Source organism: Natrix helvetica (assembly GCF_964273705.1).
Source record: "Natrix helvetica genome assembly, chromosome: 1".
Taxonomy (NCBI): domain Eukaryota; kingdom Metazoa; phylum Chordata; class Lepidosauria; order Squamata; family Natricidae; genus Natrix; species Natrix helvetica.
The window spans coordinates 76,639,670-76,665,192 of record NC_138548.1 but is presented as its reverse complement, the minus strand read 5'-3'; the positions used below and the strand labels follow the sequence as shown (position 1 = coordinate 76,665,192).

The window sequence follows — 25,523 nt, the reverse complement described above, 5'->3', positions numbered from 1 at the left end:
AAAATAAGTAACACTGCCATCTAGTGCCTAGAGGCTTGGCAATATCTGATAAAGCTAAAAGCTTTGTTTACTGAAAGGCTCAGTGGAAAACATTTTGTTGATACAGGTGTTCCTTTGAAGGAAAGAGAAAGCTTTGATTTGAAAAACTCCACTGAATTTGTTTGACCTAAAAAGTCTCGGATGTTTTGGCCGTGTTTATAACCTGGAAAATGGCACAACATGAAGAAGAAAAGGCACTAACTTTGCAAAGAATTTTCGTAAAATTCAAAAAGTTTTAATAATTACAGAGAGAATTGAAGAGAGACTTGAAATTATAGATCAGTGATGGTGAACCTATGGCACGTGTGCCACAGGTGGCACACAGAGCCATTTGTCAGGGCACGTGAGGTGCCGCCTTGTCAGCTGGCCAGCGTGCATGTGCGTGCTGGCCAGCTGAGTTCACCCTTTTTAAAAACCATTTTTCGTCCTCCACAGGCTCCAGAGGCTTTATAGGCATTTTGAGCGCTCCGAAGGCTTCAGGGACTGTTAGGAGGCTTCCCTGACGCCTTCGGAGCGCTCAAAATGACCCTCCGAGCAAACCGGAAGTGACTTCCGGTTTGCTCGGAGGGTCGTTTTGAGCGCTGTGAAGGTGTCAGGGAAGCCTCCTGGCGGTCCCTGAAACCTCCGGAGGGCGTCTGGCGGAGCGGGGGAGGATGTTTTCGCCCTCCCCAGGCTCCTATAAAGCCTCTGGAGCCTGGGGAGGGCAAAAAAAGCATGTAAAAATGGGGGGAGCGCCTGTAGTGTGTGCATGCGCACTGGGGGGGGTCGTGCATTGCATTATGGGTGCGGCACGCCCGCACACGACCCCCTGCCCTCCCCCCACTTATGGCACATGAGCCAAAAAAGGTTTGCCATCGCTGTTATAGATCAAAATACAAAAAGTATGGGGACAGAGATGAAGTTTGAGGACAGAGCTGAAAAAATAACAGACATATGAAAGTGATAAGAAAATTATTTACACTGACATTTTTGGCACAGAGTGCTGAAATGGGAGCATCCAAGTGCAGAGCGCCAGAAACCGGAAGAGCAGCTCCCCAGCGCGCAAGCATGGGAGTGCCGGAAACTGGAAGAGCAGTTTCCCGGTGTGCATGCTGAGCTTCCAGTTTCCTGCATGCACATTCACACCAGTCTTCTGGTTTCTGGTGCACATGCACACGCAAAGACCAGCTGGTCAGCGCTCATGTGCACACCAGAACCTGAAAGAGCAACAGGCAACAGCTAGCGTGCCCGAAGAGATCGCTCTGTGTGTCACTTCCAGGACTCATGCCATAGGTTCGCCATCACGGATATAAGGGAATAATGTATTTGAAAAACTACATCCCTCACGTGACAAGTTATACACATACTAAGCAGCACTTTGAGGAACAATAAAGCTAAAATAATTATACCATGGTCACAAGCAGGAATGAGATTAATCTTCAAATTTGCTTTGTTTATTTATCTTTTTCTTTTCCAACTGTGGAGATCTTAACAGCAGGTAATCAATTTGAGATCAAAGCCTTTATTGTAAAACAAATATTTTGATAGAACATGCAGTGTTTTTTTTAATGTTATATTCAATTCTGGATGAAAAAGCAAAATAATGCTATGCTTATTAACATTTTAAATCATAATTAATATTGATATTTTTGTTTTGAATCCTTAATGGTCTATAAGTTATCTAAATATTACAGTGGTAATAATGTTTACTCAATATTGTATTAATCAATATAGTTATAGTCAATATAGTAGCAATATAATGTATTGCGTAAGCTGCATAACTGTGCAATGAAGACAATTAGAAAAAATAAAATAAAAGGAGGAACACTTTAAGTATGCAATTGCCTCTTATTCCAAAGTGGTATTGTTTCAGAAGGACTAATTTCATGATTTCCCCTAACATGTATATCAATACGTATGTCCAAAAAGCAACAATGCTTTTCCCCCCTGTAAAATATCACATATAGTGCCGATATTTTTTCTAAGGGCCTAGCCTAGACAGAATAAAATTTCTAAACAAATATGCTCATTATCTTCATAGTGGGGAATTGGAAGTGTATACAGAAGTAAATAAAAGCAGAACTAAGTTGTCATGGCAGTTTTCATTGGGATTTCTTTGTCTAAAGAGTGTAAAATGCTTGGTGCAGGGAACAGCTGATGATGGGTGGTCTGTGCCTGAATGGAAACATACACGCTTCGGGAGCCTTGGCCCATGCAGAGAACAAAATGAAGCTGTTTTTCTCCAGACACAAATGGTTTGATATTGGAGGCAGCGGGAGCAGGGAAAAAAGCCAAGGACATTGATGGCGAAGGAGACCAGCAAAGAAAAACACGGGAAGAAGTTCTGGAGACAGGCTGGCCCAGGGAATATGCTATGCTGCAACAACATCAGGGACAGCAGTGCAGAGATGAGGAATGGAGGGCTCTGGAAAATAAGAGGGATGGGCAGGCTGGTGGGATAAGCTACACTGGGAGCCCCAGAGGAGAATAGGGCAACATGGACCAGCCTTGTTCTAGTCACTCCTCTGGATTTTTTAAAAATGTGAAATCTAGAATAAATAAAACATTCTGGGTTTTGTTGTACTAAACCATGGTTCATCAGTCTTCTAGTTTCTTTTTGCCCATCCAAAAGGGGTTGTTGTTTTTTTGCCTGCCACATACTAATGGATTACTCTGCTTATTGCAGCTCACTTGTACTGTATCATTTCCCCATCCCATATGAGTTAGGGTCATCAGTAACCGCTGCGAATTTATATATTTGCACAGGGGTGGGCTTCAAAACTTTTAGCAATGGGTTCTCTGCCCGGTTGCTGGGTGGGCGTGGCCACAGTGGGCATGGCCTAGTCAGACTCTTGCACCACAGCGGGGAGGGGGAGTTCACCCTCCCCGGGCTCCAGAGGCTTTTCTCGAGCCTTCGGGAGGGTGAAAATGGCCTCCCTGAGCTTTGGAGGCCCTGCGGAGGCCAAAAATGGGCCCGTTTCCAGACTTTCGTAACTTCCGGGAGGCCCATTTTTCACCCTCCACAAGCTTCAGAGGCTTTCCTCAAGCCTCAGGGTGGGCAAAAATGTCCTCCCCCAGTTTTTCGCCTTCCCCGAGGCTCCGTGCAAGCCCTGTACTTACCTGGCATCCCAAACAGGCCGCGTGGAGACTCCTGAGAGGGGAGGGGAAGGGTGGGCGGGCGGGACCAGCCAGGGGTGGGATTTGCGGGTTCGCCAAACTGGCCAGATAGTAAGCTAGAGGATTTCCCAAACCCGTGTGAACCCACAGCAGCCCACCCCTGTATCCGCACCATAATCACAAAGATATTGTATTAATGAATTATGTCTGAGGTGGGCAAAAACATTTCAGACATGAGAATTTAAGCTTAGTGGCAAGCAAAAAAAAAAGGAATAAATGTCCTTATCTGAAACAGTACCTGTGGAACCTGATGTGTTTGAATGTGTTCTTTCCCTTTTGGGTATATTTCTAATTATTTGTATTTATATGTTTTCAATATTCTACGTTGACATAACCCCCATCCTCAAAGGCTCTCTTATGTCAAAAGATCATTCATACACAGCAGGGTTAACAAACCTTATAGTAAAAATAATAATAATAATGAAGTTGGAGGGGGATAAATGGGATCTCCTTTCTTGCAAAGGATTCAGTCTACAATCCTTTTGCTTTTCAGTCAGTTATGTGTCCTTTCTTTCCAAAATGCAGCATGTCCAGCCGTTATAACTGTGTTTACTTTGAACTTCTGCCAAAAGCAACTGAACCCAAAGTTCAAAGAGGCAGGAGAACAGCCACCTTTCCTTCTGACAAGAACGAACTGACTCTCCTTTGGCAGTCACAGTAATGTTTACCAGACGATGCCACAACAAAGCGAAGGCTTGACCTGCACTTTCAAGAGATCAGTGACACATGCCAACTGTACATGTTTACCAGACAGGAAAAGGGCTTCTACAGGGGAAAACGGGAATCATTGAGATTTTAAGAGGCCGTGGAACCTGCTTACATATAATGTGGCAAACCACCATGTAAAATCGCAGCAAACAAATATTTTGAAGCACTTTGGCTGTTACACAGTGTGTGTAACCAAGCTTTTCCATGACCAGTGACCCCTAGATTTGTTGGTTCTATGGTTGCCAGAATTCCTGGGTAGCCAAAGGCTAAGAATTGTTCATGACAGAGTCCTGAACAAAACCACTGCAGAGAAAGGGAACATTCAAAACAAAAGGCAATAAGGGCAAAGAGATGAAGACAGAGGAGAAGGCAACATCAAGGAAATATATTCCATGGTAAAATTCTGTCAATGAAAACACCAAGGCTTGGTTATTTTTCCTCTGCCTATCACTGTCTGTAAACTGTCTCCTCTTGGCTTTCCTCTCCTTCCCCATGCATGAGTGAGCACTTCACTAGCAAGATAAACAAGTCAGGAATAAATAAGACGAGAGACAAATTCAGCTGGAAGACTTCAAAGAAAGCCGCGGGACATGGACCAATCAGCATTTTGCTTTTAAATTCTGCAGCTGAAGGGGGGGGGGGGACCACTTGTGGCTTTCTCCAAGGCCTTTGGTAGTAGAAAAGCAATCAAAGTTCTATACAAGTAATCCTCAACTTACAACCTTTCATTTAGTGACCGTTGAAAGTTATAACGGCACGGAAAAAAATGATCACTTTTCACACTTACAACCATTGCAGCCCCTCCCTGGTAATGTGATCAAAATTTGGATGTTTAGCAACTGGCTCTTAGTTATGACGAGTTGCAGTGTCCAGGGGTCATGTTGATCCCCTTTTGCAACCTTCTGACCAGCAAAGTCAATGGGGAAGCCGGATTTACTTAACAACCGTGTTACTAATTTAACAACTGAAGTGGTTCTCTTAACAACTGTGGCAAGGAAGATCGTAAAACAGGGCAAAAAGTTACTTAACAACTATCTCGTTTAGCAACAAAATTTTGAGCTCAGTTGTGGTCGTAAAGCGAGGACTACCTGTAAAGGAAGCTACAGCGGACAACACAGTGAAGCTTAAGTGGGAAAGGTGTCCCAACAAAAACATATGGAAATGAAGTTGAAACTATTGCTTTGACTGGCTTGGTTTCCAACCCTGAGAAAGTACATTGTGACTGGATAAGCAATGCCGATACACCCTTCTTCAGCTGACACTGTTCAAGTGTCCTGGATTATGGCTCTCATTACCCCAGGCTGGCATGACCAGTCTAGAAGGCACCAGATTGTATGTGGATGCTTCATGTCCTGATAAAGAGAGATGCTGATGAAACAAGTGCTTTGCTTCATGTGGTAATGAATACTGGATATGAACAGATTCCCATTTATTTGTCTCTCTGAAGCTCCTTCTCTCCATAAATTTCCCAACATGAGCTGTGTGCACATGGGATACTGATTCAAACAATGGCCATCTTGGCTCTTCTTTTGCACCACAGAGAAAGCTTGAAGTACAGGTTTCTCCACTCCAGCCCATTAACTACTGCACAACAATGGTCTCACCCGATATAACTTCCAGGAGTAGCATGAGCTTCAGGCCATCTCTGAAATCTTCTTCTATGTTCTCAATCTGGGTGCCAGCCTTGCGGAGGTGAGAGTTACACCATGCTGTAAATGTCTGGAAAGAGATAAAATGAGAAGAAAAGGGATTAATTCTTCCCCTAAGAGAAACTATAAGGCTGCCGGGGAAAAAATCCATAGTATTGCAGAAACTCTGCTGCTGTGTGATTTACTGAATTAATGTCAGAGTTTAATTAGATTTATTAGTTCCTCATGTTCTACCTCCTTAGCACCCAGGAAATATATAACGCAAGCTGGGTAGGAGGGGGGGGGGAGAAGAGAGCTAATTTTGCATGTCTGGGAGAGTGCATGTCCTTGCAAAAAATTACTCTAGAGTTCATTCGCCATTTTCTCTGAATGGTCCCCCAATTGTTGGAGCAAACTGTATTCTAGCATAAGGATTCCTGCATTTACAGTTTCCACCTCAATCACAGAATCCATTCATCTCCCCAGAATTATACCAGGGTTATTTTAGGATGGGATTGCCAAGTCCAACAAAGCCTCCAATACCAAAAATGGGTAAATCAAAGTTTTGCAGGAACTACTTTCTTTTTTTATTAGAATACAAAGATCTACCAACCAGAGCCAGATGCTAGAGTAGATTGGCAGTGCTGAAGAAATCTAAAACCAGATATTGATTGCTATTCTTTATAAATATATAAACTGAATAGACTTTAGTACTCTTTCGGGTTAAAATAAACCCTTGGCTATCCTCCAAACATTTTTCATCTCAGCAGCATAATTGGGGGGGGGGGGGGGGGGACAACAGACAAGGAGAATTGTGTTACTGTTGCTACTGTTCACAGGTACAAGTCAAAACTCTTTCCTGATCATTGTAAATCCCTAAAGGGCTGTCAGTAGATTAAAATCAAATTTCTATCAACTGTTGAATAAGAAAAGTAGTCCCCTCCCCAAACTTTTTTGATGACAGCCTCAAAAATACAGAGTCTGCTGTTTGCAGCCTTGCCTCTTTCAAAAAAGAAAAACCACCACCGCCTTTTAAAATATATTTTTCAGCACAAAAGTGAAAAAAATGACATTAAACAGACCACAAAAAGGACCTCTCGTTTACAGGAATAGAGCTGAAACAAAAAGGTAGAGTGTTGCCTTGTTTAACCTCAGCTGGTAAACTGCAAATGACCACGAAAGTATTGATTTTGGAAGTGACCAATAAACTTTAGCACCTACCGGTAGCAAATTAAAAAATACAAACTTCATGAATAATGAGGGTCAACTCCATCTATAAAAGTAAGCACTCAAGATAGATCCACTTCTAAGGTAAAAGGCACTGCAAGCCCAGAGTAAAATTGGAGCAATTACTTCTAATTTCTCTAATATTATTATGTCTGTACCATGTTTTTTTCCGTTCAAATCAAATTAAATTAATACATGCATCATGAAAAAAAACTTCATAGGGAATCTTCATATAGAGCGCATACAGTTCTATATAGATACGCTGTTTCTAAATTCTACACACAGACACACACAGATTCCCCAGAACTGTTCACCAGAATCTGAAAGTAATAGATTCCCTATCCCCAGAGATGATAGGCAGGCAGGCCAACCAAAGATTCTTCTTTTCCTCTTCCCCAACAATTCTAGTTACTATATTTTCCCCTAACATATTTGAAATACAGCCATCAGAAGTATATATCCTAAATAGATTGCTATCTATGTAAACATATTTTGTAATCACAATACTGGTAATTTTATTATAGGATTCCCTCCTAATAACTGTTAGGATAGAAAATAATGTTTTCATGGTTACTGAAACTTGGGTGAATATTTTCATTGGGCTAGTAACGGTTTTCCAAATATATTTTCTTTAATAGGTTACATTGATTTTAGATTTTAATGCATAATTTAAATTAAGGTTATCTCAATGTATAAATTATTCAATACTAAACAGGATACATAAAGGTCATATTTACTGATCATTCAGTCAGTTTAGAACAGACTGTATTGAAAGACCACCATGAACTATGGTTTAATTTCAGTTATTGGCTTCACACTTACCACTATTAATTCCTGCTTCACCTTATTCCCACAATTTATTTCCTTCCTTCCTTCCTTCCTTCCTTCCTTCCTTCCTCCCTCCCTCCCTCCCTCCCTCCCTCCCTCCCTCCGCCTATCAAGACTATAAAAGGATCCCAAAACAAAACAAAATTTCAAGGTTTATACTTGATTAGGCTGGCGGATGCTAATCTTTATCACATAAAACTATAACAAAAGTATATTCTCTCTCACATATAAAACTGTTCTATGCACAGACAAAACAATCCTTGCTACCAATACAAGAATCATGCCAGTTGTAAAAGCTTCTTGTATCAGCCAAATGATGCATGGCCAACTCAATAAAGCACTTAACAGTTTCTAAAATGAAACAGTGAATTGCCATTATATGACCATTCAATTGGCTACAGGCAATATTATAAAATTTATTGCAGCAAGCCAATACATTAAGTTTAACTTCTCATTTATAACACGTTGTCATCAGCCAGGCAGTCATGTCTCTGCCAATTTAATCCCACTAGAAAGTTTTTCCTATCTGTGGAGTCAATCAGCAGTCCATCTAGGTTCAATGTACTTCTAGAATGATAGCTCCTGGGGCTACCAATTCATAAACTCTACGCAACAATTTTATCTTGTCATCCAGAACTGATGGGAAAACACAGGATGATTACAAATTGAAGACAACGAGATCGCTGAACCACCATAAAATGTTGAGAATGAGGCAGAGTGATTGCTTGACAAAAGCCCCAATAAACAGCATCTAAAGAGCAAGACACTATTTTCTATTCATTACTAGCTAGAGCATTTCTTATGTTTCTTTTTAAACCCCTAATGGGTCATATGAAGAAATGGAAAAGCTATCACTTTCAAAGGAGTTACTGTAACTGGGGGAGTTACTAAATTTCATTCACACCCTCTTCTTTTCCCTTCCCATTATTTTGAATAAAAATACCATAGAGAAGCATTTGCAACCTGGCCACTGTCTCCACATGGGAAGATTTCGGCACCTAAAATTAACCACTAGCAGAGACATTGTGGAAATCTGCATATCTAGAGGATGACTGAGCTGGTCTAGGCTGCCATATAGATTTAAATAGTCTTCTGCAAACACACATACATACATATCAAAAGAGAAATTGAAATTTTATTAACAGGTAAGAAATTCTGCCTGACTGAAATACTGTCTGCAAATCTCCTTTTCACTGTCAGAATCCAACGTTAATCTGGCTTAAAACAACAAGCTGTCAATAGCTTTCAATTTTTGTTTCAACAGATGTAAATCATAACTAGCTGAAATAGGAAGAATAGGAAACCAGTAAGGGTTGCCATGTTACTATGGAAGTGAGGTTATCTGTGTATGTGTAAATCAGGCAAGCCTGTTGAAAGATGCCAAAGTTACATCCTTTAAAAACACCATTATGGACAAAGAAAGTTGATAAGGCGTATGTAATCACCTGCATGTCCTGAGATTCTTGGAAACACTGAGGAGTTTTCCAGGAAAAATAACAACTCAGATTGAGACGTGAAACAGGGTGACTTTAGAATAGCCAGCTGCCTTCCAATCTAACCCATCCAACAGTATCTTAAGACAACAGAAACGTTTTTTTCTCTCTCTGTTTTTCACATTGGTGAATTTCATTACTTGAGAACACAGAAAAAACAGATTGTTTTGCTTGGGATCATCATTCATTATCATCCCTGACTAAGCTAAAATTTAACCCAACATGCAGTGATATCCAGAGTGCTTATTCAGTTTTCCCGATTCACAATTTTTATTTTAAAACATATGCATTTCCTTTATTGAACAGTCATGTGTGGCTCATTTTTAAAAATTTCTAAATAAACCTGCCTCTGCATCAGAGGTGGTATTCAGCAGGTTCTGACCAGTTCTGGAGAACCGGTAACAGAAATTTGGAATAGTTCGGAGAACTGGTAAATACCACCTCTGACTAGCCCCGCCCCATCTATTTTCTGCCTCCTGAGTATCAGCTGATCGGGAGGAAATGAGGATTTTGCAGTAACCTTCCCCTGGAGTGGGGAGGGAATGGAGATTTTACAGTATCCTTCCCCTGGAATGGGGTGGAAATTGAGATTTTACAGTATCCTTCCCCTGCCACGCCCACCAAGCCATGCCCACCAAGCCATGCCATGTCCACCAAGTCACGCCCACAGAACCAGTAATAAAATTTTTTGAATCCCACCACTGCTCTGCATCTTTGCAGAAAAAGGTGTTAAAAGGCAGGCTTATTTAGCCATGGTGGCGCAGTGATTGGAATGCAGTATTGCAGACTAACTCTGCCCATTGCAGGAGTTCGATCCTGACTGGCTCAAGGTTGACTCATCCTTCAATCCTTTCGAGGTCAGAAAAATGCAGATCCAGATTGTTGGAGGCAATATGCTGACTCTCTAAACCACTTAAAAGATGGCTAGAAAGCACTATGAAGCAGCATATAAACCTAAGTGCTACTGCTAAGGCCATCAAACCAATCAACAGATTTAAGAAGTTGTGAAAAGCCCAAAAAGTGATAGTGGCAGGTACAGGACAGTTCACATGTTTCTGTAAAGTCTTCCCATTCGTTTCCTTAATGACCAAACAAACCATTTCAGACATTCATCTATCCACTTAACATTGTGTGGAAGCCAAGAGGGCCAGCACTTTCCATACAGTCTTAGATCAATGTGTCAGTGGTATGTCTGCAGTGGGAAAGCTCCGGAGTTCAGCCCATATCTGTTTTAAAGAGACCCCACCAGAACACCAAAGGTGTCCTCAGTGGGTGACCACACAGATTGGAAGTAATGCAGAACCTTGCTCTGTATCAAAAGGAGCCCAACAGGTCATTAAAACGGGAGCACTTGAATATCTTCTGCAAACGGTCTGTCATAGCTTTACTGAATCTGGTGCTAGATGTGCTAAGAAAGAAGTTCTCAGACGTCCTTCTGTATTGATTGGTAATTCTGCAAATGGCAATTCCAAATTATTATATAATATATACTCTTCTTCCTTGCTTGTATGTATCCAAGCAACAGTGTTGTTAACTACGACAAAGCATTCAATTCTCCCTCATCCCCAGATTAATTTTCCCAAAGGTAAATTAGATTTTAAACCAAACTCTGGGTGGCTTACAATCAAGAATAAAACACTATAAATTAGTTCTATGAGCACTGTAGCACATGCCAGCAACACTAAGGTTTATGTTATTCATCTGTAGTTGTCCATCTGAACCTATGCTGACATTTGTTACAGTATTTATAGTGTATTAATACTGAATCCTATTTCTAAATGGTTGAACATTACTAGCACCTCTGTAGAAGCATATATATAAACAACAGTTATTGGATCTCATAAAGTATATCTGAGTATAAAAAGTAGCAGAGAAACCTAATAAAAGAGAACATGCTTTAGGGGACCCCATGACTGCTTTTTTATATGAATCCAGATCTGGATTAGGAACACAGAAAGAAATGGGGGAGCTTTAATCTTTTGATCCCAATTCATGGGGATATATCTAAAAGTTAATCCTGAATTCAGAAACATGCCTGAATTCCACATCTAATGATCCTGCAGGGGAAGATACTATTGGCATAAACTTAAAACTCCCAGAGAAAACACTGGAATAAAACAGAATCTGATAACCTTGCTTTCTACAGAGTCCAGCCTATTTCCCTTTCTTCCACCATGATTCACAAGCTCATCCATTTGAAATGAGACCCAGGACATCTATAAAAACTGGCCAAACTCCATAGCTATACAAAGGGACTACCCCTCACTATGGCAACAGTGCAAGCCTCATAAGTCCTGCAATTACTGATTTTCGCTCCATTTCAGTGGCTTGGAACGTTATTGCTTTGAAGCCACTGTTTATCTCAGTTGGGTATTCAAGGCAGAGGTTTTGCAACTGCATAAAGGGCCACTAATATTTCACTCCCATCTATGCAAGCCCAACAAGAATTACAAGGGCAAAGTAAGTGTCTCCTTGAGGGCCCACAAGTTGTACTATTGGGATCATTGCCAATTCATTCTTAGATCACTTCCGCTTCTAAAAAGTAAGTTGTCCTCTTACCATGTTCTAGAAAGCCTTGGCTATACCCAGTGACGTGCGGTGAGGTTTATGGCTGGTGAGGCTGGTGATGTCATCAGGAAGGCGGGGAATGGGACCACGGGTGTAGGAGGCTGAGGCAGCCTAAGCCTCCTGCACATGTGGTCCCATTCCCAGCCTTCCTGAGTCAACATGAAGGGGACCGCAGAGCGTGAGCCACGGGACCGCAGAGCGCACTCCTCCTGCACACGTGGTCCCATTCCCCGCCTTCCTGAGTCAACATGAAGGGGACCGCGGAGCGCGCTCCTCCTACACACATGGTCCCATTCCCCGCCTTCCTGAGTCAACATGAAGGGGACCGCGGAGCGCGCTCCTCCTACACACGTGGTCCCATTCCCTGCCTTCCTGAGTCAACATGAAGGGGACCGCGGAGCACGCTCCTCCTGCACACGTGGTCCCATTCCCCGCCTTCCTGAGTCAACATGAAGGGGACCGTGAAGTGCGAGCCGGTGGAGCGCGCTCCGCGGTCCCCCTTCGTGTTGACTCATGAAGGCAGGGAATCGGACCACGTGTGCCTTTTCCCTTTTTTTTCTTTTCATGATCAGAGCGGTGAGGCTCTGCCTCCCCTGCCTCCCCTGACCGCACGTCCCTGCTATAGTCCAATGACAAAATCTTAACTGTTCCAGGCTCAGAAGAAAAAATATTCTGTCACAACTTGTTTAATATGACTAGTATGGAAACAGTGAAGGAACTAACAAAGAAATCAAACACCTACAGACTTGAAATAGGGAACTTTCAGCAGTGAAGATGATCTTAAGAGAAATCTTACCTAGTTAGCAGAATGTTGGCATCAACCTTTCTCCCACTGTGTAAGATAAGCAACATCATAGCTCTCTGACATTGCTAAAGTCACAGTGCCTTAACATTCTGCAGAAGTCCTTTAGCTCCTTTTAAGGCTGCCTTGAGCCATACCTATCTAATCAATTCCCATTTTCTTTTCCCACATTAATCCAACATCCTTTAGGTTGGTGTTGCTCAAGGGAGGGTCAGTAGATAATTCTAGCAAAACGTATTATGCTATCTTTGATCTTATCTCCTCTGATAGTTTGCCAAGGTCCTGCATCTGGTAAGTCATTCACAGACATCAATGCAATGTGTGCATTTAATGTGTTTTATTTATAACGCCAGGTCTCAGAACATGCTTCTCCTTCCCGCAGACTTTTTGTTACAAAAAAGCAGGGTTTGATTTAATGGCTAGAATGTAAACAACTAGAGGTTTCCAAACAACTTTGCTCGAAAAACTCCTTTTTGAGATTACATCTATATTCAGCAGATTTCTTTAAACTGAAATAAGATTTTCTCATAAACCTGCCCCTTTACTGTACCTTCATAGGCTGCTGCTACAAGATGAAACCTATCGTATCTCTATTACACATCGCAGAGAGAGGAGGAGGAATCCACTCTAGGTTAGGAGTTTCAGATTTCATGTCTGTACTCCAGTGATCTGTTCCGTATCCCAGTGCAACTGGTACGGTGCAATGGGGCCCGACGTCCACCACATGAATGCACAAAGCACGCACGCACACACGGGCAGCACACACATGAGTCCTTACTTCCTGCGATGTTCCGCAACACTCCAGCTGCTTGGTGGAGCGTCGCGCAGGCGCCATACGCTCCATGTGCATGCACGGAAGTGCTGAAGAGCTTAAATGTGAAAGAGGCGGTGGTGAGACCCTTGCTCAAGAAGCCTTCCCTGGACCCTATGGAGCTGGCCAATTATCGTCCTGTCTCCAACCTTCCCTTCTTGGCGAAGGTTGTAGAGAGTGTGGTGGCTTATCAGTTTCCACGGCATCTGGAGGAAGATGATTATCTAGATCCGCGCCAGTCCGGCTTCCGTCCCGGGCACAGCACGGAGACGGCCTTGGTCGCGTTGGTAGATGATCTCTGGAGGGCCAGAGATAGGGGTTGTTCCTCTATCCTGGTCCTATTAGACCTCTCGGCGGCTTTTGATACCATCGACCATGGTATCCTGTTGCGCCGACTGAAGGGGCTGGGGGTCCGGGGCACCGTTTTGCGGTGGTTCGGCTCCTACCTTTCCGGTCGGACGCAACGTGTGTTGGCAGGGGAGCAGAGGTCGACCCTAAGCCCCCTTACGTATGGGGTGCCACAGGGGTCGGTCCTCTCGCCACTCCTGTTCAACACATATATGAAGCCGTTGGGTGAGATCATCCGTGGTTTTGGGGTGGGATATCATCTGTACGCTGATGATACTCAGCTGTACATTTCCACCCCGAACCACCCCAACGAGGCCGTCGAAGTGATGTCCCGGTGTGTGGAGGCCGTACAGGTCTGGATGGATGACAACCGACTCAAACTCAACCCCTCCAAGACTGAGTGGCTGTGGGTACCGGCTCCCCGGTTCAGCCAATTAATCCCATCCTTGGCCATCGGGGGCATTCAACTTGCCCCCGTGGAGCGGGCGCACAATTTGGGCGTCCTCCTGGATGCCCGGCTGTCCATGGATGACCATGTGACAGCCGTGGCAAGGGGGGTGTTCCACCAGGTTCGCCTGGTGCGCCAATTGCGCCCCCTACTGGACCGGGACGCCTTACGCACAGTTACTCACGCCCTGGTGACGGCCCGCTTGGACTACTGTAATGCTCTCTACATGGGGCTTCCCTTGAAATGCACCCGGAGGCTACAGCTGGTCCAGAACGCAGCCGCGCGGGTAATTATGGGGAGTACTAGGTACTCCCATGTGACACCTTTCCTGCGCGAGCTGCACTGGCTTCCTGTGGTCTATCGGGTGCGTTTCAAGGTTTTGATAACTATCTTTAAAGCGCTCCATGGCTCAGGACCTAGTTACTTGCGGGATCGTATTCTGCCCCATATATCCCTGCGACCAATTCGCTCGCACAGAGAAGGACTCCTCCAGGTACCGTCCACCAGACAGTGTCGAGGGGCGGCACCTAGGAGTAGAGCCTTCTCTGTGGTGGGCCCAGCCCTGTGGAATGACCTCCCTCCGGATATCAGGACTACGTCTGACCTCCGTTCCTTCCGAGTTAAGCTCAAGACCCACCTATTCCAAGTAGCTGGCCTGGCTCAACCATGATCTAACTATATCGCTCCTGACGGGTTTTTATTAGTATAATTCAATTGAATTTATTTATTGGGATTTTTAAATATTGTGACTTTTTAATTGTTTTACAGCTATCAGCCTACCTCCTCCTTGTATTACGTCTTATATACGTCCTTGTCATATGTATGTCCTGTCCAGATTTGTATTGTACTTTGTATTCTATTTGTTTATTGTACGCCGCCCCGAGTCCTTCGGGAGAGGGTGCGGCTTAGAAATAAATATTCTATTCTATTCTATTCTAAATACAGGTAAGGAGGACAGGCAGGCGGGTGGGCCCTCCGGAGCACCGGAACGGAACGGTACCCAGTGCTCCCGGCAGGCACTGGTATGCCCGTACTGGGGCGTACCACCTGCAACCCACCACTGATGTACTCCTAATCCAGAGGTGGGTTCCTACCGGTTCAGACTGGCTCAGCTGAACTGGTAGTAACTTGGCGGCCTGAGTTGCTAGAAGCGGCAGTGACCCATGCCTGCCACTTCCCCGAACTGGTTCTCCTATGGGGCTGCCATCTTGTTTTTCAGTTCTGCGCATGTGCAAAACAAATTTTAGTGGATTTTTTTCCCATTTTTTAAGGTTTTGAGCAAGTGCAGACCTTTTTATTTGCAAATTGCAAATGCCGGCAGCAACCCACCCCTGTCTAATCTCATATTTTATCCACGGTTTAGCTATAAACGCATGATATATAATTAAAATGTTGGGGAGTACTATCATTATTTTCTATGAACTGGAATAGGTTTTCACTAAGTAACATAACAACCAGTACAGGTAGTCCTCAACTTACAAGAATTCATTTAGTGACTGTTCAAAGTTACAACAGCACTGAAAAAAAAGGGACTTGTTTTTCACACTTAAGACCGTTGCAGCATCCCTCTGGTCACATGATCAAAATTCAGCTGCTGGGCCACTGGTTCATATTTATGACAGTTGCAGTGTCCCGGGGTCATGCTGTTCCCTTTTGCGACCTTCTGACAAGCAAAGTCAATCAGGAAGCCAAATTCGCTTCACAACCATGTTACTAACTTAACAAATGCAATGGTTCACTTAACAACTGTGGTGAGAAAAGTTGTAAAAACTCACTGAACAAATGTTTCACTTAGCAACATAAATGTTGGGCTCAGGTGTGGTCGTAACTTGAGGATTACCTGTACTAGAATTGAAAACATTACTGAAGCACTAACTGCAGCAGGAAGAGACTTATTGAAATTATAATTCACTTGAGCCCTTAAGTGATGCTTGCAATCTAAATGTCGAAACAGCAATCACACAAATACCAGAATGTTTAAAAAGCCAAACAAGCACTCTGGTCTCCTTACTGCTTTCAAAGTGACATTCCAGTTTTCAGTGACCTTTACATCTGTTCTTTCAGTCTCTCTTTATGGTCTCAATGTCTTCTCTCCCATTAAAATCCCTCCTTTTAAACCCGGATTCCTAACTACTTAATCTAAGATACCATATTTAAGAAAGGAATTTAACAAAGCAAGAGGAAATGGTGATTAAAGGCCAATTTAATCCATTCCACAACTTATATGAAAAACACTAATAGCTGGGAAGCTGATTGTTTTTACATGCATTTTGTGATGAATGTAAGAGAGGCTAGGGCAGAGGTCTTCAAACTTGGCAACTTTAAGACTTAGCATAGCTCACTGGAGAATTCTGGGAGTTGGAGTCCACAAGTCTTAATGTTGCCAAGTTTGAGGACCCCTGGGCTAAGGCTACAATCATGTCACAATTGCCCTCTTGACTTTGTTGACCCTGCCTCTATGAATGCCCCTGCTTGGAAACATGATGTTGTTTTGACCTACAACTGCAGTTATTTTTTTTTTAACTACAGGTAGTCCTTACTTACTCGAATGACAACAGTTCATTTAGTGACTATTTGAAGTTACAACGGAACTGAAAAAAGTGACTTATGACCATTTTCCACACTTATGACCATTGCAGTATCTCCATAATCGTGGGAATCAAAAATTCAGATACTCAGCAACTGATTCCTATTTAAGGTGGTTGCAGGGTCCCCTGGTCATGTAATAAAGTCCATAAAGAAAGGGTCATATTCAGGTATTATGATAAGCCACAATGGTAAAAAAATAAAAAAATAAACCCTGATTTACTCATGAGTCATTATGGCTTGGCTTTGCTAGTAGCCATAATATCTTGACAGCATCTTCAACTTCTTTATCTTTGTGTAACTCTGGCATAGTTCTCTCCTAATAAGCAGAGATCAAGGGAGGAAAGAATTCAGGCTTGTTAGCAGAAAAATAAGATATAGTTCCATATTTCCATTTAACACCAATGCTAATAAGTCATGGTGTAAGTCAAGCTGTTTTACAGCTTGGGCATAACGTCCAAACACAGCCTGTGATAAATATGGCGTTTATTGCTCCCTGCAACACACTGTTCCACGTAGCTATCTAATTTTAAGGCCAGCCATAATATTCATTGCTCTCTACAGCAGAGTACTGCTTTTGTGTAGTTGCTAAGAGACCCTTTTGTCCAATCTTTGATCCAAACATTGCTTTTAGGAGGTAACAGTACCTCCTAAGCAGCAGCCAGGAGCTATTGCAGCAACAAACTAGGAGCTCACTGCCTATCAAAACTGGAGTTAAATGCTACTTAACATATTGCCATAATTAAAGACCAACTGAGCTAGTATTCTAACTCCTGGAACAGTATTTTCTTTTTATATTAAAAGTGCAAGGAAACTATACATTACCATCACTTTAATGTTTAACAATGAACCATAGGACACTTAAGTCAATAAACATGACCTACTTCACAATTGTACAAATTCATTAAATTTGGGGGGGGGGGAGGAGAGATACATAGAACACTGATCTACTGTAGCGTTTGCCAAACTATCAGGACTGGAATTAACATCCCATCCATCTGGAAGGTGATGAGGTCAGGAATGCATTTGTTAATTATCTCTTCTACAAAGCTTGGCTACTTTGATATTCATTTGTTTTTCCGGTCAATTTTGAAAACATATTTTTCAGATAGATATTATATGCAGGGCAGTGGTGGGTTCCAGATCCCGTTTCAACCAGTACGGTTGGAATGGGCCCGGTGTCGCCCACATGGGTGTGCATGGTGCGCACATGCATTGTAGCTGCCAGTGATGCTTCCGCAAGCCTCCGCGATGCTCCAGCTGCTCATCGAAGTGTTGCGCAGGCACTGTATGCACCATGTGCGTGTGGGGAAGTGCCGAAAGCTTTAAAAGACAGGTAAGGAGCTCGGGCAGGTGGGTGGGCCTTCTGGAGCACCATACCGGAATGTTACCCGGTGCTCCGGGCAGGCTCCGGTACGCCCAGGCGTACCACCTGCAACCCACCACTGATGTAGGGAAAAGCCATTTCTTTTTTAAATTATACAGTTTTTTTTAAAAAAATAACAAAGCTTTTACTTCAGAAAAAGATTACTGTATAACTATCAATATGATGGAGAAAGGATTTTTGTGGAATCATTTGCTTAATTTCATAACCTATAACACCTATTAGAAAATCATGTCACATGATTCATAAAGTTTCAATGCAAAGATGACCTTTTTGTAACTGAGTCATAAATACAAATATACATTAAGGTTCTCCCTACACCTGTGTGCTAGTTGTTTCCGGCTCTAGGGGTGGTGCTCATCTCCATTTCTAAGCGGAGGAGCCAGGGCTGTCCGAAGACATCTCTGTGGTCATGTAGCTGGCATGCCTAAACGCGAAGGCACACAGAATGCTGTTACCTTCCCACCAAAGTGGTCCCTATTTTTTTACGTACTTTCGAACTTCTAGGTTGGTAGAAGCAGGGACAACTAGCAGGAGCTCACTCCGTTACACAGCACTAGGGAATCAAACCGCAGACCTTCTGATCGACAAGCTCAGCATCTTAGCCACTGACCTTACATTACCTGTACATCATTGACACAAGTACATTAAATTATGCACTGTGATGTCAAGATGGGTGTTGGGTCATTTCTTCAATGTTTCTGTGGCAGCTTTGAAAAAAGCACTGTTGCTCAGTTTTGCTGGTCTACACATGCTAAATTACCATGTTCATAGCTAAAAGCTGCCTGAGAATTTTAGGAGCTGCTATATTGAATAGTAGGTTGGCATCAAGTTGGAGAATGTCACTATAAACCAACCTACATCTTCACAGTAGATGAATAGTAGATGAAGCTAAAAAATAACCATAATCTGTTTCAATAATAATAGTCTCGGGATGATAATTGCTGAGTGGGATAAGAATCACTTAAAATCTTATGCCAAGGAAAGTGACTTATAGGAGGGTAAAGATTTAATGGCAGGCAACAAAAGAAAAGGAATATTTTCAATGACAGCATATTACAGTGTAGTGATATATTCTTCACTTCAATAACCAATCTGGTGTAGTGGTTAAGGTGCTGGTCTAGTCGCCAGAAGTCTGTGAGTTCTGGTCCACCTTCTACAGGGAAACCAGCTGGGTGCCTTGGAACAGGTCACTCTCCCTTAGCCCAGCTTATCTCACCAGGGTTGTTATTGAGGGGGAAATGGGAGGAGGAAGGAATACAGTGGTGGGATACGACTGGTACGCCTCGGTATGCTCTGCCGGAACCTGGCCCACAACTATAGAGCATACGCCCAGAGCAGCCACTGCCAGAAGACTTGGTGACAGCAGCAGAGGTCCCCTGGCTCTGTGGAGAGAGCTGAGCCAGGGCATCATGAGGCTGGGAGGCACGCGAGCGAGAGCAGAACAGCCGCTCGCGCAATCCCCATCTCCAGCTGTGCAGAGCACCATTCACTGCCATTTCCAAGGCGCCAAGCTGCGGGAGCCGAGTGGTGGCGAACAGGCGCTCACGCGGCTTGGCTATACCCATAGATCAGTGAATGGCGCTTTGTCCGGCTGGAAAGGGGGTTTGTCAGGTGGCTGCTCATGAGTGTGGTCGCTTCGTGGCTGCTGTGTTGTGCTGCTGCAACAGCGCAACACAGCCATTCGCCCATGAGGCTGTGCCTGGCTCTTTGGGAGCCCCCTCGCAAGACAGCAGCCGCCCAGCAACCCCAAAACAATAAACCCTCCTCTCATATTAAGGCCCAAGCCATATTTTGTGCGTAAAAAGAAAATAAGACCCTGTCTTATTTTCGAGGAAACCCGGAGGCTACAGTTCGAGGAAACCCGGAGGCTACAGTTGGTCCAGAATGCAGCCGCGCGGGTAATTATGGGGAGTACTAGGTACTCCCATGTGACACCATTCCTGCGCGAGCTGCACTGGCTTCCTGTGGTCTATCGGGTGCGTTTCAAGGTTTTGATAATAATCTTTAAAGCGCTCCATGGCTCAGGACCTAGTTACTTGCGGGATCGTATTCTGCCCCATACATCCCTGCGACCAATCCGCTCGCACAGAGAGGGCCTCCTCCAGGTGCCGTCCACAAGACAGTGTCGGGGGGCGGCGCCTAGGAGTAGAGCCTTCTCTGTGGCGGGCCCAGCCCTGTGGAATGACCTCCCTCCGGATATTAGGAATACCTCTGACCTCCGCTCCTTTCGTATTAAGCTTAAGACCCACCTATTCCAAGTAGCTGGCCTGGCTCAACTTTGATCTAACTATATCGCTCCTGACGGGCTTTTACTGGGTATTTTAATTATATTTAATTATCTAGGGGTTTTTAAATACTGTATTTTAATTGTTTTATTTATCAGCCGACCTCCTCCTTGTGTATGTCTCGGTATATGTCTCTGTTATATGTTTGTTTTGTCCATATTTATTTCATATGTTTCATTGTACGCCGCCCCGAGTCCTTCGGGAGAGGGTGCGGCTAAGAAATAAATATTTATTTATTATTATTTATTTATTTATTTATTTATTTAGTAGAATGAATTCCTTATTCTTTTGCAATCTTCTGCAAAATTGAATCTAGAGATTTGGAGAAAACTCCAAACTCCACATTTGAGTGTGTTTATAGGAGTAGCAGCAGGACTGAACAGAAAGTGGATTTAAAATTTGAGCACAAGCTACAAACTACAGCTAATTTGATCCTGCTGAGGCCAGTACTAAATTGTATGTTGCAAGTCAGTATTTTCAAGACTACAGAACACCACTGACCATATGTCAATATTTATTATTTTTAAAGGGGTTGGAATGAAAGAAATATTGAAATAAAATAGGTGTCAATAATAGTGTTTATTTTCCCTTGCAATTAATGCATTGATTGTCAATTTTCATGGAATGCATGAGCTTGAATATGATGCCACATTTTATGAGTAGAAACAATGCCTTAGATTTGGCGCAAAATGCAAGAAAAACTCAGTCAAGCCTCTTTTTATTATTTATCGGTTTGTTTTGTTTATTTATTTCAATTTATATAGCTGCCCATCTCATATGGGTAACTCTGGGCAGCTCACAACAATTAAAAACAATAGCAAAAATAGAAAAAAATGTAAACAACAACTGTACAACCAGACACATGGTTAAAAAGTCAGTTAAACACAAAATCTAATAACAGTCAACAGGTAAACACAATTAATTCAGGGTAACTATTAAAGAGGCTCACCACTCTCACTGGGCCTTTTCTTTTCCCTCAGGCTTGCCAAACTAGGATAGACTTTTCTCACATTGCCGCCATCTTGGCACTCACCATAACCTAACAATAATAATAGATGCCCAGTACACGAGATTATGGATAGTGGGTAGGACAATCCCCTCCCAATATATGCCTTCAAGTTGCTTGGGAAACACTGATGCAACATTGAATATAGATTAACAATCGTGGCTGTAAATCTCTTATCTAATCATTTGTGAGTTTTAAATATGCTGCACGACTAATTAATGATTTAGAAACTTTCTTTTATTAATTGATTTAATAATCTTAAATGTCAGTTAATACTAAATATGATTTTCTTTTCTTTGGTCTGCAAATTTTTGTCATAATTTAGAACTTGGATGGAATTTCTTAATAAGATTTTTACTATTGGTAGATAGTTTAGGACATATTCTTTTTGTAGAATAATACTAGGTTGCCAAACATATGTACTGAAAACAATTAAACTGCAGAATTCCAAAGCTACAGTAGCTCTGCATTTATTATTTTCCACCTTCTAAATTAAGATATTTGTCAGGGTTCATTGGAAAGAAAAAGTATCATATAGGTCTTTTCTGGGAGAAAAAAAAATCAAATCTATCCTCATGTTTTATAAATAATGTTAAGTTGGCACAAAAGGCGAGCTGAGTCGTGAGGAGAATTAACCAGTCTTTATTGAACACGAACAGACTCAACAAATATACAGGAGAGAATCGATGCAGGGTTCGTCTGACAGCTATTTATACGAAGCTATCAGACGAACCAGCCAATCCCCAAGCCAGAGTTTCCCCGCTCTTAGCCAGGTCGCGTCTTAGCGAATCAGACGCGACCTGGCTGTTGCTAGTGCAGATGCCGGCTGTCAGGGGGAATTCCCTGACGTCATCTGTATGGACACAATACTCCTTCCCCCCCAGTGACTGCGCATGTGCAGACGACGCACAAACGTAGTCACGCAAATAGTCTGGGCGGCGCCGGACCCGCCCAGAACGCCTCAGTTCGACAGGAGGCGCCGGAGAGGAAGGTGGTGCCCGTTGCAGCTCCTCCCGCAAGGGAGTGGAGCTCTGGCCGCCATCTTGGAGGCCCACCCCTGACGGAGGACGACAAGGACCAGGTAGGCAGGGCCGAGGGGGCGCGGCCGAAGGCGGGCTTGACTGGGGAACTTCAGGGTAGGCCTGGCCTGACTCGGGGAAGGCCAGTTGGAAACCGGGAGGCAGACGCCTAACGGGCGGCACATCCTCAACAATGGACGGCCGGAAGGCGGCGTCCGAGGACGGGAAGGCCCTGGGCAGCTGGACCGGGTGATCAGTGGCTGGTGGAAGGGCACCAGGAAACGAAACGTTGGAGGGCTCAGGCGCAGCGACGTCGATGGCCGACCTGGCAGGGATGTTGTCGCTGTTGCAGGGCAGGGGGCGCCTCAATTGATCCAGGTGCCGCCGCCATTCGGTCCCATCATGTAGCTGGACCCTGTAAGAACAGGGGCCGGTTATGGCGGTGATGGTGGCAGGCACCCACCTAACCGCCCCTGAGAATGCCTGAGCCCATACAGAATCGCCCAGAAGGAAAGAACGGGGAGGGGGCCCCAGGTTGCCAGGCTGTTCACTTGAATAGAGTGGGTGCAACCTATCCAAGGTGGTCCGCAGGCGCCGGCCCATCAGCAGCTCAGCTGGAGACTTCCCGGTCAGGGGGCAAGGAGTGGCATGCTGTACCAAGAGGTAAGCAGCCACCCTTGATGGCCAGTCTGTCCCATCCATCCTGCCTAACGCCTCCTTGGCCGAGCGGACCGCCCATTCCGCCCGGCCATTACTAGCCAGATGGTATGGGGCGACTGGGGCATGGCGGATACCCTGAGAAGCCAGGAACAGCTGGAACGCGGTGGATGCAAATTGAGGCCCGTTATCAGAGACAATGACGTCCGGCAAGCCATGGGTGGCGAAAAGCCTAGTCAGTTCCCTGATCGTGGCCTCGGCTGTGGTGGACCTCATGAGGATGAGCTCCACCCAGCGCGAATATGCATCCACCACCACCATGAAGACCTGGCCTCTGAAGGGACCCGCGAAATCCACGTGGAGGCGGGACCAAGGCCCACGGGGCAATTCCCATTCCCTAGGAGCGGCTGCCGGTGGCGCCGGTCGGGAATGTTGGCAGGGGGAGCAGCCGGCCACCCAGGCGGCTATCTCGTCATCAATGCGAGGCCACCAGACATAGCTGCGCGCCAGGCATTTCATGCGCACTATGCCCGGGTGGCCCTCATGAACGCGAGATAGCACCTGATGGCGCAGGCTGGGTGGAATGACCACCCTGTCACCCCACAGGAGGCACCCACTGTGAAGTGACAGCTCCAACTGCCTGGCCTTGAAGGGACGAAGGTGCTCTGGCACCGGTCCCTCAGGCCAGCCCCTTTGGACCCATAGCATGACCTGGGACAGGTCAGGGTCAGCCCTAGATTTCGAGGCCACCTCTCCGGAAGAGAGCGGCAGAGCCAAATCTGCTATGGCCAAAACCGACAGGCAAGGCACTGTCGGGGGGGTCTGCAATGGGCAGGGGGCAGCGGCTGAGGGCATCAGCGTGCCCTATGTGCTTGCCCGGGCGGTAGAGCAGAGTGTAGCTGTATGCAGCTAGGAACTCTGTCCACCTGGTCATGCGCGGTGAAAGGATGGGAGGGGTCGGCTTGTTACCTGCCAAAAGCCCAAGGAGTGGCTTATGGTCGGTGAACAAAGTAAAGTGCCGACCATAGAGGTAATCATGGAACCTCTTAATCCCTGACACTGCAGCCAGAGCCTCCTTGTCAATCTGGCTGTAGTTGCGTTCTGCAGAAGTCAGTGTCCGGGAATAAAAGGCTATGGGGGCCTCCGAGCCATTGGGCAGCACATGGCTCAGGACCGCCCCCAAACCCACGGGGGAGGCGTCACAAGCAAGAGTCAAAGGCAGCTTGTCCGAATATTGGACGAGGACTGCCTCTGACGTCAGCAAGTCTTTGACAGCCGCGAACGCATGCGCTTCGCGGCTGCCCCAGCACCAGGCTGCCGATCGGTCAAGCAACCGATGCAGCGGCTCGGCTAGTGACGCCTTATGCGGCAAAAATGGCGCGTAAAAGTTAAGCAAGCCAAGGAACGCCTGCAGCTCCGTCTTGGAGGCAGGCGTGGGGGCGTTCCTGATGGCTGCTACCTTGGAAGGGGTGGGGTGAATTCCCTGGGCATCAATTGTGAAGCCCAGGAAATCAACCCGGGGCACAGCAAATGAGCATTTGCTGCGCTTTAATTTTAAGCCCGCGCCCCTGAAACGCTCGAGGACCTTCACTAGTACTTCGATGAGGCCCGATCGGCTGCTGGCGGCAATCAGGACACCATCGAAGTACGGAACCACGCCAGGGAGCCCATGGAGCAGCCGCTCCATTAGGCTCTGGAAGATCCCCGGGGTACGGAAACGCCGAATTGCAAGTGGCGGCAACGGAAAGCTCCACGGTGGGTGACGATGGTCTGCGCGGCCGCCGCCTCATCATCCACCGGGAGCTGCTGGTAGGCCTGCGCCATATCCAGCTTCGCAAAGATGCAGCCCTGCCCCAAAGAGTGGAGCAAGTGCTGCACTACCGGAACTGGATAGGGGTTCGCCTGGAGGGCAAGGTTGATGGTGGATTTAAAGTCGGCGCAGAGGCGAATGGACCCATCCGCCTTAACTGGGATGACCAAAGGGGTCTCCCACTTGGAGTAATCCACCGGCTCCAAGACTCCCTGCGCGACGAGCTTGTCCAGCTCCGCATCAACCTTTGCCCTCAAGGCGAAAGGCACCCTACGGGCCTTCAGCCTAATGGGGGCAACCTGGGGGTCTAGGTTCAAGGAGATGGGCGTTCCCTTATACGCCCCCAGCTGCCCATCAAACACATCGGAGAACCTGGCAATTACGTCGGCCACGTCAGGAGGCGTGGCCACCACTTGCCTTACCCCGTGCACTGATAGGCCAAGTGCCGGGAACCAGTCAAGGCCCAGGAGGGCCGGCAAAGGCTTTTCCACTACTAGGAGGGGAAGGCACCCCGAAAAGTCCCCGTACTCCACCCGCACCAGGTGACAACCCAGGGTAGGAATTAGAGTCCCCTGGTAGTCCCGTAGGGTTGCGTCTGGGGAGGAGAGCTGGGTCTTTGAGATGCCTGGACAGAGGCGGGAGAACTCTGCCCACGACAATAGGGATCGGGAAGACCCCGAGTCCACCTCCATGGTGCAGGGGGAGCCCTCAATGAGG

General features: G+C 45.3%; 1 protein-coding gene across 4 annotated transcripts in view; it reads right to left on the bottom strand.

The window, feature by feature from the left end:
- The window catches only part of ACTN1 (actinin alpha 1), a 133,542-nt gene that overhangs the window by 63,994 nt on the left and 44,025 nt on the right, over positions 1-25,523 (bottom strand). For all 4 annotated transcript variants that reach the window (XM_081966372.1, XM_081966370.1, XM_081966373.1 and 1 more), the window contains exon 2: positions 5,508-5,622. In XM_081966372.1, the coding sequence (XP_081822498.1) occupies positions 5,508-5,622 (115 nt within the window). The remainder of the gene's footprint in view (positions 1-5,507; positions 5,623-25,523) is intronic.